This window comes from Larimichthys crocea, chromosome XIV, assembly GCF_000972845.2.
Source record: "Larimichthys crocea isolate SSNF chromosome XIV, L_crocea_2.0, whole genome shotgun sequence".
Classification (NCBI taxonomy): Eukaryota; Metazoa; Chordata; class Actinopteri; family Sciaenidae; genus Larimichthys; species Larimichthys crocea.
In genome coordinates this window covers 13,471,072-13,484,769 of record NC_040024.1, presented here as the reverse complement: position 1 = coordinate 13,484,769, position 13,698 = coordinate 13,471,072, and the positions used below count along the sequence as shown (strand labels likewise).

At 41.2% G+C, this 13,698-nt stretch overlaps 1 protein-coding gene across 1 annotated transcript in view; it reads right to left on the bottom strand.

The window, feature by feature from the left end:
* ank2b (ankyrin 2b, neuronal) overlaps positions 1 to 13,698 on the bottom strand; it is a 71,875-nt gene that overhangs the window by 55,817 nt on the left and 2,360 nt on the right. Inside the window, exon 2 of the mRNA XM_027287690.1 lies at positions 6,845 to 6,946. Within this exon, the coding sequence (XP_027143491.1) occupies positions 6,845 to 6,946 (102 nt within the window). The remainder of the gene's footprint in view (positions 1 to 6,844; positions 6,947 to 13,698) is intronic.

Below are 13,698 nucleotides of genomic sequence, written 5' to 3'. Positions count from 1 at the left end.
ACATTTATTAAATAGCTGCATCATTTTATTTTCTTTGCTGTTGGAGGCAGAATTACCACCTTATTAGGTTAATTATTTATTATTTATAATTGACAATAAAGTTAACTTGAGTCATTAGCAAGCAGGAGCTGATAAAAGCTAAAATAAAAATATAAATATATTTAAGCTTTGTCATAAAAACGTTATAACATAGTATGAACTTATGTAAAGTTATGGCTAATGTAGCAAACAATTTGCTGTAAAACCAAAACAATGAGCTAAAAGGGGCTTCAATTCTCTATAGAGCTAAAAGGAAAGAAAAGGTAAATGTAGGGTTAGTTCCCCTAGTTTGCCCCTCTTCCTCTCCAAAAGCATTGATTCAATAAGCTTTTCAGCAGCACAAGCATTAGGCTGCAGTATAAAAAGAGCGGCTGAGTCGATAAGTAATTTCCTCCATGACTATCATCACACTGCTCCCTGAGGCTGATGGTCCTGCTGGACTCCTGGGGTCCCTACAAAGGCTCCCTGTGGGATCCCAGAGAGAGTGAATGTTTGTCCTAGAATCATCTGATGAAGTATGACCCTGTATTTAACTCTACTGTAGCTGCCACATACAGATAGAAACATTAAAAACCAAACATAAGAATATAATTTGTGAAATCATCCAACACAAACGTCTTTTGGCGATGGGACTGATTTTTTACAAGACAATTTTTACTTTCAATGTGGGCTGTCATGGCACTTGAGATAGACGTCAAGTAGGCTCTGACTTTGACTTCTGACTTTGACATGAACACACATCCTTACCTAATTGGACATATACACCACCTGCTGGATTGTTACTGGGAAAAATTGGAAATTAAAATGGAAAATTAAAAGCTTATTAGGGTCTGATGGGTCTCTATTGTTTGTCCAATCAGAGGTTCATCATCTGGACTAATAGTGGAAACAACATCTTCCTACATAGCTAGCTACCCACCTATAGGTGCATGAATGAAAAGAGCGCCAGCAAAAGGGCCACAAACAAAAGACAAAAATCAAAACTAAGTAACTTTTTAAAAAGCACGCTTAGAAAATGTAGGACGACGTGTGCTAACCACAACTCCCAGATTTCAGAACAAACATCCAATGTCTGTTTGAAGTAGCACCTGTCACTGTTCTCCCATAAAAGACCAGACGGCTATTTTTCAACTGTGATGAATACACTGCAGTGACGAATGAGTTCCTGTGTCTTTTGACCCAAAAGAACAAATAGACTGAGGAGATCAGATGGAAAAAGTTGCAATTTCAACTCCATGTTCTTCTAATGTGGTCAGGAAAATACTTTTTTAATAACCTAACAGCTCAAATGTACTGCCTGTTGATGACTCACACTTTCTAATGAATCTTATGCAAAATGTGTTTTTCCTGCTTTGATATGGAGCATAAGCTGCTGCCACCAATAAATGAACAACCTTCAGTTCTGCCATAACCCCCAGGGGACCTATTCATCTTTGTACACCCCCTCCACCGTGGCCTCCATTCACAACCAAGAAGCCACTAACCCCTTTATCATGCACCGTGCCCTGTCCGCCCACTCCCTCCATCTATAATATCTGTTACCTCATTCTGTCAGCCCACATGAACACAATCACTTAGAAGACAAATCCCAATTATCTGTTAGATCTATGGCAATTTTAAAGCTATGCAAATGGGACATGGTGACAATCTAATTTAGCAGTGCTGAGCAAAGCGACTCATCAGTGCAGTATGTTATTGAGCTATAATCAGCATCAGCACAGGAAAACACTGATGCCTATTAGTCTCTCAGGGAGTATTCAGAGGGTAAAGATTATTGACCATTAGCATGGTGCTGAATAATCTCTGCTCACAGATGAGCTACAGGGAAAGGATATGGAAATAATGACTGGCTTCATTTGAACATTGTGGGATTTAAACTCTGTTGTCTCTCACTGATCAGCTTCCATCATTTCAGCCTGAATATACACTAATATTATTATTGATACATTTAAGCTTGTCTCTAACTGTGTCTGTCTGTTGTTCTGCTGGTGCTGGGCAGTTAGTGCACAGTGAGTTTATCGGAGCAAATGGTTCAGAACTGAATTATAGAAGATAAAAACAAATAGCTTAAAGAAACTAAAACAGTCTCGCTGAGGGTCAAATTCAGAGTTGGGTCCCTTGAACAACACCTTCTACATTACACTCAATTGTTAATGAATATTATTTGAGCTTTCAAGGTCTTGATCATTGCAATAGTAGAAAACAAAGTCCATATTTGAGCTTTTTTCTTCAAATCTATTATTCCAATCCCATGTGAATGTAATGTTGTATATGACCTAAGTGTGGAACTGATCATATAGAGGGAGGAAAGCTCCAGAAAAAGACATTCAGTGTTGGAATGGGTTAAGATTATTTTGTTCAATGAAAATGTATCAGTGGAGCTGTAAGTTTCATTTTCACAGTAACACTACCATGTGTTAGAGGAGCGTACCCAGGGATTCCAGACTAATGCTGTTATCACAATCTGCACAGCACACGACACCCTCCATACTTAGACCTCTGTTAAAGCTAAAAAGGTAAAAACGTCTCATAACTAGTTGAAATATTATTATTATTATAAGCAGTGAGACAGGAGAGTCCCGTGTCTATCAGAAAGCAACAACAGCCCTCCAGCTCAGTAATAGAGTTGTTAAGGTCTCTTGGGTGTCGACTTGTGTAGCTCTACACCGTGACTGATGTTCATATTTTCCTCAAGGTGAGTACAGGATGTGTGTGTGTGCGTGACAAAAACCTCAAGGCATTCTCTCGGTCAAACATCGATAGCCTCTTTAACCAACTCCTGTCTAACTGCTCTGTGTGCAGAGGGAGCAGTTCGGTGTTAAAGCACCTCCATTTTTTATCCAGATCGTTGGTTTACCCAACTTTTAATGCACCCACAACAACACTGGTAATCACCACTGATCAAATGTAGAGTGGCATTTTTAAAATGTGATGGGTGGACACACATCCATCCACAGAAATGAGCATGTCTCCGCTTTGCCATTTATGGATTGTAAAGATATTCTGTCCAGCAGCAGCTTCAAGGTAAAAATAATGGACAATGACTACATTTAGAGTGGTGGGCAAATCATCTATGTGAAGCCTTGCAGACTCGAGCAAGTGTACGTCACAAGGAGCTCTGTAGACCCTCACTGCTTGGAACACAGGAGGTATAGTTAAGGAATGACACTTTGCTGATGAAGTTGTCAAAATGTAGGTGACAGCTCTGAAAAAAGAAAATAGTTCAGTGAACCTTGCTTTGTAATTCTGACTTACAGAAAGAAGCTTCTTCTACACGCTAAACAAATCTGGTGCGCTGGAGAACCTCAGAAATGGCTCTACGGCGCCACCTAGGTTTCGGTTGTCGGAGGAGCCCCCGGACACGGTTTCATCCACGCGGATGGGATTTGGAGGGTGTATGAAACATACCGAGACGCACCAAAAAGTCTCTTGGTGACCCGGGTTTTGGTAAAGGGTACGGCGGCCATTTTGGGTCAAAGTTCACGTTTTTGTGATTTTTTGGTCATTTCCAGGGGTCGTATTTGAACGAACTCCTCCTAGGGCTTTCGTCCGATCCTTTTGAAACTTGGCACATGGGTTCATGAGGCTTTGACGATGAAAAGTTATCAAAATCATAACTTTTTGATGTACTATGTCAGAGGGGCGGGGCCACGAAATTCTCCATTTTGCCATAAAATTTCAAAGTGCTATAACTTTGTGAAAAATTCTCCAATCTTCACCAAACTTTGAATATATAATGGCAGTCTGGCCTAAAATACATTTCCACAAAAATATTCGGTGATTTTCATAGCGCCTCCTAGTGACGACAAAAAAGACCACTTTTACGAGATGGCGTGCAGCTCGGACAATATTGATCATATCCACCTCAAACTAGGTGTGGATGTTGTCAAGGCCTTGGACTTGACATCTGAGAAATAATTTCAACTTTTCATAAAAGGGCGTGGCCGTGACGGTGCGTCAAAGTGGACGCTGCACAAAAAAACAAGACTCCATTGACTTTTGGGCTGATTTTCGGGCAAAACTGTGCGGCTATCATATACTTTGTCAGAGCTGTCTGAAACTTGTTGTGATTGTTAACAGCAGTATTATGCACAATTCGGCTGCATAATTAATGAGGGGGAGGGGCAAAATCGCTCTATAGCGCCCCCTTGAATTTTTCTTTGAAGCAGCCCCGCCACAGTTTTGAACACAGAGTTATGAAACTCAGCTGAGTTATGGGGCATCACAAGACCTACAAAAAAGTCTCTTGGAGCAATTTGTAAAATTAACAGGAAGTGACATATTTAAGCATGAAAATCACCATTTTCTGTGTTTCGAACTGTTGAGAAGGGGTCGTATTTGAATGAACTCCTCCTAGGGCTTTCGTCCGATCTTCTTGAAACTTGCTGCATGGGTTTATGAGGCTTTGACAATGAAAAGTTATCAAAATCATAACTTTTTGATTTACTATGTCAGAGGGGCGGGGCCACGAAATTCCCCATTTCGCAAGTGCTGTAACTTTGTGAAAAATGCTCCAATCTTCACAAAACTTCTCATATACAACGGTAGTCTGGCCTAGAATACATTTCCACAAAAATATTCTGTGATTTTCATAGCGCCTCCTAGTGGAGACAAAAAAGACCACTTTTACGAGATGACGTCCAGCTCGGACAATATTGACCATATCCACCTCAAACTAAGCATGGATGTTGTCAAGGCCTTGGACTTGACATCTGAGAAATAATTTCAACTCATTTGTCCACGAGGAGGCGCTGTAATGAACAAAATTGCATGTGAGCTCATATCTCAGGAACGCTTCAGCGAAACGGAACCAAATTTGATGTCATGCTTCGAGGCGCTGTCCCCAGTCCAGGAAACAAATATGGTGTCATTTCGTCTCTAGGGGGCGCTATAATTACCAAAACTTTTATCAAAATGATTAATTTTGGGGAAACGGTGTGGCCATTTCCACATGCGCACATTTCGACGTGCGCATATGCGAGGGCCCGACCATCGCTGCTTGCAGCTTTAATTATTGTTTGTTTTTCTTTTAAAGGTTCTTTGGAGTGCTGAATACTGGTCTGGTTCTTTAAGCCTTTTCTGTAAACCTGCAGTACATGTGGCTTCAACTCACGGCTGCTATATGATGAACCTATTGACTAACTTGTGGCTGTGTGTAGAAATTATTGTCGTGGTTCCTTGCAGAACTGAAAAGGGTTCCCCTATAGTATCACCATAAAGAACCACTTTGGGATCTAACTCAAAATATTTATAGGTGTACTCAAAAGTTTGGTCACTTTATCCAAAGTCACCATTAACACTGTATGTCAATTTACATGCAAACGCATAAAAGATATGAAGGATACTGGAGGGTTCAAGCTTCAAAAAGATATATCTGCTGTTAAAGGTCCATTTTCACACACAGAGGAATCTCTCATCCTTCCACTGGTTTTTGATGCAAATGTCAAAACAGTACTTTTAAGATGGGTTTAAAACTTTATGTCAAATTTACTTGAAAGTGGGACTGAAACATAGAAACAGAGAAACAAACACATGAGCTCAAAATATCTTCAAGGGCACGAGCGATCAGTGCCAACATCTTTCCAACCGCACACACCTCAGAGCCACCAGCCAATCATAGATTACCACTCCATGTGACTTTTGTTTACTGGGCTGGTCATGCTGACTGTTGCCAGGACAGGACTGTTTACATCCTATCAGGTTTTACCAGCCCTTCAACCCCTCACACCCCCCTTTCCTTTTGTACATGGCTGGAATGCTAATAGACTTAGAGGGGACGAGATAATGACTTGGCCTAAATAAAGAAGCTCTTCCAGATCAAACACAGTCCTCTCCACTACAGGAATGTAGAGCCATTTTCATATAATGACAATGCATAATATGTGTATGGAGATTAACGGTGGACAACCTGGACCATTAGCACAGAATAATACACTGTGCGGGCTGTACACAAAATAAGAACTATTGGACTCACTCAACAGGTACTTTAAAGATGCTTTATCAATATTTTTTGGATCAAGTGACTGTTACTGTTACTGACCTAAATATGACCTGCTTCTTTGTAAAGTTATGTGTTTTGAACTGTGTTCTCTATAACTGACCAGCTTCTTTCATTTCATCCATGGAAAATACAGGAACCGATGTAGGTACCAGATCGGCTCACGGTCCTTCTGATTACATCACACAATAGATAGATAGATAGCTAGATAGATAGATAGATAGCTAGATAGATAGATAGATAGATAGATAGATAGATAGATTTATGATTACAATTTATGGTTTTGAGTCGGGCTTGAATTTATTTGGTTACTCGGGTGAGAAGACAACAAATTCTACAGGCCATTTTAGTGTCTTTCATCCATTTGTTTTGGTGTATCAGCCTGGAAACTGATTAAACCACCGTACGCTACCTGCTCAGCACCAGCAGGCGGACACGGTTAGAGACTAGCTGGTGAACATAGTAGAACATTTAGCAGCTAAAGAGACAAAAGACTTCCTCAGGAGTTGGTGGCGACCAAACCAGAGATAAAATGAGTGAACATTGGACATAACTTTTAGTCCAAATAAGTACTGATGTTCCTCTGTGTCTGCTGTTAGAACTGTTACAGTAGCTAACATGTTAGCCATAACATCTTTAGATGTGATAACATCAGATGTTGTGTTTGTTCCATGACGCCAATGCAGCTTCAAATAATTAACAATAACCTAATTGTGCTATAAAGTGTTTTCATTTCACAAAGTGCAAGGCCACCGGCAGGAGAGCATCTCCTTTTGTTGGCGTTCCGTGTTATGTAACCTCTCATACCTGATTAGAGGTGCTGATGTCCACTCCCCCTTTCAGATATTCCAAAACTTTGTCGATGTTCCCCGCCCTCGCCGCTCGCAGGAAACTGGTGTTGCTGTCCGACTGGAAGAGACACAGAAGAAAAACATTTTAAAATAGAATCGACGTGAAGCACATCTCTGTCAAAAAGGATAACCAAGCCACATTCACATTCACCTAACGCTGAGCCTGATGTCACTTCCTTTCACGCAGCATCTCATTTGAAACATACGGAAAAGTGACGCCACGAACAAGATACACAAACGAACTCACAGCAGCCTGTTCATCTGTCTGAATACTGAACACAACCTGAATCTCCATCAAACAATTCAACTTTTCTCTTATTGTGTTACAACCTGGTCTCAGACAAAAAGCACATCAATAACTGTGCAGCCATGTTCGTTTCCCTTTGTGCACAGTGATGTCTCCGTCCATGGTCTGGACAGGACATGTCCACTGTCTGTTTGGATGCCGAGTGAGCTGCAGTTGGAAACAGACCAGGACTGTAAGGAGGCAGAATGATTCAGCACTTTTCTCTTGGTGCCTTCTCTAAAGCTAAACCCTGGCTCACACGCAGCTCATTCGACGCTCACGGCTCTGTCCTGTGGAAAAACACTGTGCTTACTTTTACTGCATTCACTGAGGTCAGAGGTCAGATACAGAAATACTGTAGTGGCACACAGCGGGACGGCGGCGGAGCCTTTGCTCGTGGACACTTCAGCAGATGTTCTGCTTGTTTTCATGCTGATGAATGGTTTCATCGGCTATCAAGGTCACAGTTTGCCCAGTTAAGCTTTTTTTTGGTGTCACCTACGGCATCACCCTGCTCATATATCCAGAGATCAGAGGAAAGAACGCAGCACTGATGGTGGATCAAATCAGCAGTGTCACTGCAGCACTCATGTCTACTTCTCACACATACAAAATAGACCTGGTCTAATGTTTCTAGGCTGACCTGCAGTCAGTTGGTGTCTGGCTGCTGCAGAGAACTGCACTGCATCACTACCGGAGCTCTCTGCAACACCGCCACCACCGGCACCTCAAAGGACACACTGATGTTAGCCCACTCACTCCACAGAGCACAGGCTTTCACGTTACGCAACATCTTAGTTAAGATTCAGGAGTTCTTTGTGGAATATTCACACCTCGATAGCATGGGTGGAGTGATCCTGAAGGGGGTCCAAGGGCTAAAATGAGCTGCGGGCCCCTACTGACAACCTGGTTGTAGGAATTTAGTTGAGTCCATAGAAAAGTCCCCAACATTCAGTGTTCCAACCTTTCTCTTAACAGCTTCAGGGTCAGTTCAGGTACTATAGTACCTCTGTACATACCATTACTTTCCCACTGTTTCCAGTCTGTTTGTCTGATTCTGAGTCAGACGTCAAACAAGAGGATTTCCCAAAATGTCAGAGTGCTTTAATAAAGTGATCCGACTGTAGGGTCTGATCTGAATTTAAACAACATGAGCCATGACTCTAAAAGGGCAAGAAACGCCACCAGCGTCTCGGTGCAAATTACAAGTCGATGCGGGTCAACTGGCAGAATATGCCACTGTTGTATTTCCTAGTGCTGACAGGCATCGACTCCCAGGAAAGGCGGCAGTTTGATCACATTTGGTCTCATGTTTGGTACATTTCAGGAGCTTGACCGTCTGTCTGTATGACAGGAGTCAGTTCATGTACGTTAAATGATGATGATGAACCAGAGCATGGACATCTGGTCAACATCTGGTTTTGAGACCTCACAATAACTTCACTTATCTATGTCTGTTGTAACGTGAATTTCCCCAGCAGGTTCATTTATATAAATCATGGAAAAGACCTTGAAAGAGTCCTGGAAATACGTGTTCATACAGCCTCATACATGTTTGTACAGAGTTGGCATTGTTTTCTAACAGCGCCACACAAAGCAGCCATTACCACAGTCTACCCCCTCTGATGATATCCTCACACCCCCCCCACAAGAGCTGCCGAGTCACATTATGCAAGAGCTTGCCCTAATCATCGTCCTGTGATTGGCGGGTTGCTATAGTGACTCTTAGACCAACAGGACTCTCAGACAAGTGAGGCTTTTTAATGGAAAACACTTAACAGTGGAGAGAAAGGGAGGATTGTGGCAGCCAGCTTCCTACAGAAATAGTTTCATAACTCCTGGTCATAAGGAGCTTAGTCAGTTTGTCACTCTGTGTGATGGAAAACGTTTTGAAAAAGTGCTTTAAAAGGCCGACAGCTACGCGAAAGGTCACGGGGTGAGTCAGCATTGAAAAGGTGCAGAAATAAAAAAAAAAAATTGAATAAAGGAACCATGACAAAGCATGAAGGTCATCGTTTTCTCTTTCATTCACTGCAAAAAAAGAACTTTTAAGACTGGAGTCAGTCAGTGACACTGACTGCATCATATAATTGACGCACATGTCTCATTCCTATGACAATCTGTTCAGCCTATGTCTCGACACATCACTTCACGGCTCCATCAAACCTGCCAAGCGCGACGAAGCACAGTCCTGAAACACGTCCCATCAAACATTCATTTACAAAGTCACTGTCTTTATCTGTGGAAAGCACGGAGCTTTATTAATAATGCAAACACACACACACACACACACACACACTGTGAGACACCAGTGCCCAGGCTGGGAGCATCCTAGCCCCTCCCAGTTACCACGGAGACATGCACTGCCCTCTCTGGTGGTAACCATGACAACAAGGCTTTTTGCCTGTCAGCAGAGCTAACAAAGTATGCACAAAGAAAACATGAAGGATTAATTTAGAACTGTCCGTCAACACAATGGTACACCGGGTCATCGGTGCACCATTCACATGCGAGATATAATGCGTCTTTAGACGTGTGTGTGTGTGTGTGTGTGTGTGTGTGTGTGTGTGTGTGTGTGTGTGTGTGTGATAGAGAGTGTGTGTGAGAGTAATCTGAATCTACTGAAAGACAAAATCACATTATGAGTTATCGCCACAGGCAATGCAGATGTCAGGTAGGATTCTGAGAGGCTTTTGCACAAAGTGACAAATAGTGTGGACAATTACAGACCACACACACACACACACACACACACACACACACACACACACACACACACACACACACTAATAACCTTTCTCCAAACCATTATCCTCTGTGTCTTGTTTGTCAGTGTCCCAATTATCTAGCTCCTCTAGCTCCTTGCATTGGTCCACACTAGTTGGTGTTAATTCTGCTGTTAACACATGAATCATGTTGAGTGACACAGCTATCTCCATTAAGCATGGTTTGGATTTGAATCTTGTTGGTGGCTAACGTTTGAGCGCAAAAAGGTTTATTTTGTTGTTTGACAAAATAATCTCAGCTCACTGTCACGCTCTAAAAGACATTTACCATGACGGACTCATTGCAGGTGAAACTCTGTGTGTGTAACTAATAAAATTAAGGATGACTCCATTCCAGTTAATTGGCTCAGTAAACCATGTCAGTGAGCCAACACACACACAGTCGCAGAGCCCTGGATTTGGAACACCTAAACAGAAACAGCCTTTATTAATGGTATTAATTATACCTGTGATTTTCCTGCTACTGTATATGTCAAAATATATGCTGTGATAAAGTTCTGTTGTGACAAAGAATATATATATATATATATATATATATCTATATCTATATCTATATTATATATATATATATATATATATATATAAATATATAAATACCACTTATGAATGTAGACTTTGTTCATCTAAACAACAAGATTACTAATACTAAGTAGTAGCATGTATGCTAAAGTGTTAGCATTGAACCCATGCTAGCACAGTATGCTTGCTGAAGCTAATTCATATTAGAACTTTTTTGCTCATAGTTTTGGTTCTACAGCCCTCAAACTTAAAATCAGTTTCGTTTCCAGCAAAGCGGTCAGTTATGTAAGAACATACATCACATCCTTGTCTGACAGCACCCTCTAGTGGCTTAAAAGTGATTAATGCAGCTTTAAGCTGAGTGTTAGCGTGGAGTAGGCTACTGCAGCCAAAAATGTATATTCATGATGATGTGCTCTTAATATGTACACCAAAAACACATTAGACATTATCATTAAACTTCCATTTGCTATAGCATCAACCATAAATTCAACATAAACATTTTTAACCTTCAGAATAATTTATAGAGGACGTTTGGCCCACATAAGAACACACACATACACACACACACACATAAGTTGCTGCTGTGTCCTTGTTTATTTGATTGAAGGAGCACATTCTATTCCTAGCTGTCTGGACGGGATAACAGTATCTATGTTTACTAGCAACTGCACATCTCCCGCTGGTGCTGGCTCTGTTTGTGTGTGTGTGTGTGTGTGTGTGTGTGTGTGTGTGTGTGTTGCTGATATTAAAAAGCTCCTTTGGGTTGCCTTGCACACATTAGTCCATGAACACACCCACTGTTTTGAGATTACAACAGCACTTCAATCAGTGCGACCAATATAGTTACCATAGTTAGTCAAATAAATAAAAAAAGATGCTTCTACTTTATACATGGAGGTGTTTTTAGATTAATCACACGCAGCAGACAATTCATGCTGAGTAAAAATAGCTCATTTTTAATTAATTATCATCAAGTTGACAGAACTGGAGCTGTAGTAGGTCCTCATAAATACGTCACCTTCACCTTCCATGTTTCATTCCCTTCATTACCATTTTGATCAATGTCAGCTGACCTACATTCAGTGATATCCAGCTGTTGAAGACCACTTGGAAGTGCTGTCCCTGTGGACCGCTTAGCCTACAGTGCAGGAGGACCTGGAGGATTATTTGTTTTTAGATAAATGTAGATATAAACGCAGATCGCTGGTGGAGCATCCATGCAGTGGCTCCAATACAGCTGTATTCTATATGTACAGTACATACACAGTACATTATGTAACATTGTGTTCTTCTATTTTCACATTATTCTGACAGAGAACACATAATAAAACTTTAAAGTGTACTTTTAAACTCAATACAGGCTATAAGGAATTACATAATTCATTAAGTACTGCCATCATTTCACAATAAATGTATGAATTTTTACTATAGCTCATTAGCAGGAGGAAATGACAGGCACTTTAAAGCTGCACATGAAAATATATCCATGTGAGTGAGGCTCAAGGGTCACGGGTCAAGACGTAGAGCTCTCCAGAATAGAACATGTCTAAAACAGGAGGTGGCTGGGAAGTGTCTTTAGAGATGGAAGGGTTTACAGTCAGAGCACATCATGAGTGAAACAAACATAAATAAGCAGGGAATAGTGATCAGGCAGTCATCCCAACAGTACACTAAACTAAAAGCGACCATTAGTACAGAAATGTGGGGCTGTTTTAAGAATGGTATGCACCCCAAAGTGGTCCTCAGTTCAACAACTTGTGAACTGCTCTGGACACAGTGTTGCCAACTCCTCACTAAGGAAAGTAGTTACTGGCTGTCCTAAAAGTCCCTAGAAGTTGCTAAATGACGTCATTGCCTAATTTGCATAATAATTGATTATTTGCATAATCAGCCATGTCCATGTATTTGTAATGGACGCTGTAGGAGAGAGGAATAACACGGTTGGAGAGACAAGAAGTGAGTAAAAACACCCTAAATATTTTAAGAACTACAAAATGTTTCAAAATTCATTTGCAGTCTGGATGTAGAGGGGTGATCTGCAGCTGCACATGGTTACATGCTTTCACGTCAGAGTCTCCAGAAGTCTCCAAGAACACCAGAAAAAGTCAATAGATTTGCCACTAGTCACTTAAAAAAAAAAAAAAGTTGCTAGAGGGCTCTGAAAACTCAATAAATATACAAAAACTAAATAAAGTCATTAAGTTGGCAACACTGTCTGGACGTCGTGATGTTTTCTGGGATGCTTTCTCTGAACTAAAGTCACTGCACTGCGGCTTCTCTACAATGATTCAACCATCGAAGGTGACAAAGCATGTATTGTTACACTTATTTTCCATGACTCCTTCATTTTGATAAAATACATGTGTTGTTTTCTGATCTTTCTGATCATTTCTCTGTGACTTCCAAATCTACACATCAATATTGAACCATGACTGTTTCATGACGTCTGATTTGGTTAGGCTTGATGAAACGTCATGATTTGGATTAAAGTAAGTACTGAGTTCATGATGCGGGACAGTCATTGTCATGGTTACAATAATGATCATGTGGTTAAGGTCAAGGATTGATCAGTGTGGTCACTGATGGTTTGAAACAGGAAGTAAACAGCTGCCTAGCATAACAACAGCAACACACAGGAAGAGGACAGTCTGGACTGAGGTTACCTGACTGTGCTGTGTCAGTCAGTCTGCTGTCTGCTACTAGTCTGAGAGCTGCCATAGAATCCTGTGCCTCATTCCACTGATGCCATGGAGCCATGTTAGTGCAGTTTGAAAGGCACCGACAGTTGGTCTGTTGAAAACATCTCAATAAATATTTCACTGCCAATAAAATTTGATACAGAAGATGAAGCTGACTTTGGTCGTATGCACATTTGTAGTCTTGATGCTCATTTCACCAGAATCAGTGACAGCAGACTCCAACCCTGTGAACATAACTGATGAAGCGATCACGATCTAGCCATTCTCACACAGTTCAAGTGTGACGTAGAGATTGACGAGTTAGAAAACCGATTGCAAACGGTCAATAAGTCTGACTTCACCACATACACACACACACACACACACACACACACACACACACACAGTCTGACTGTTGGAGTCCAGCTCGATGTGTCACACTGTGTTTCTGCTCTCATCCTCTGTCTTTCATCTGACTAGATAATAGAAGCTCAGCTGGAAGCTGTGCTGCCACAGGTCACTGCAGGCTGGCAGGTCA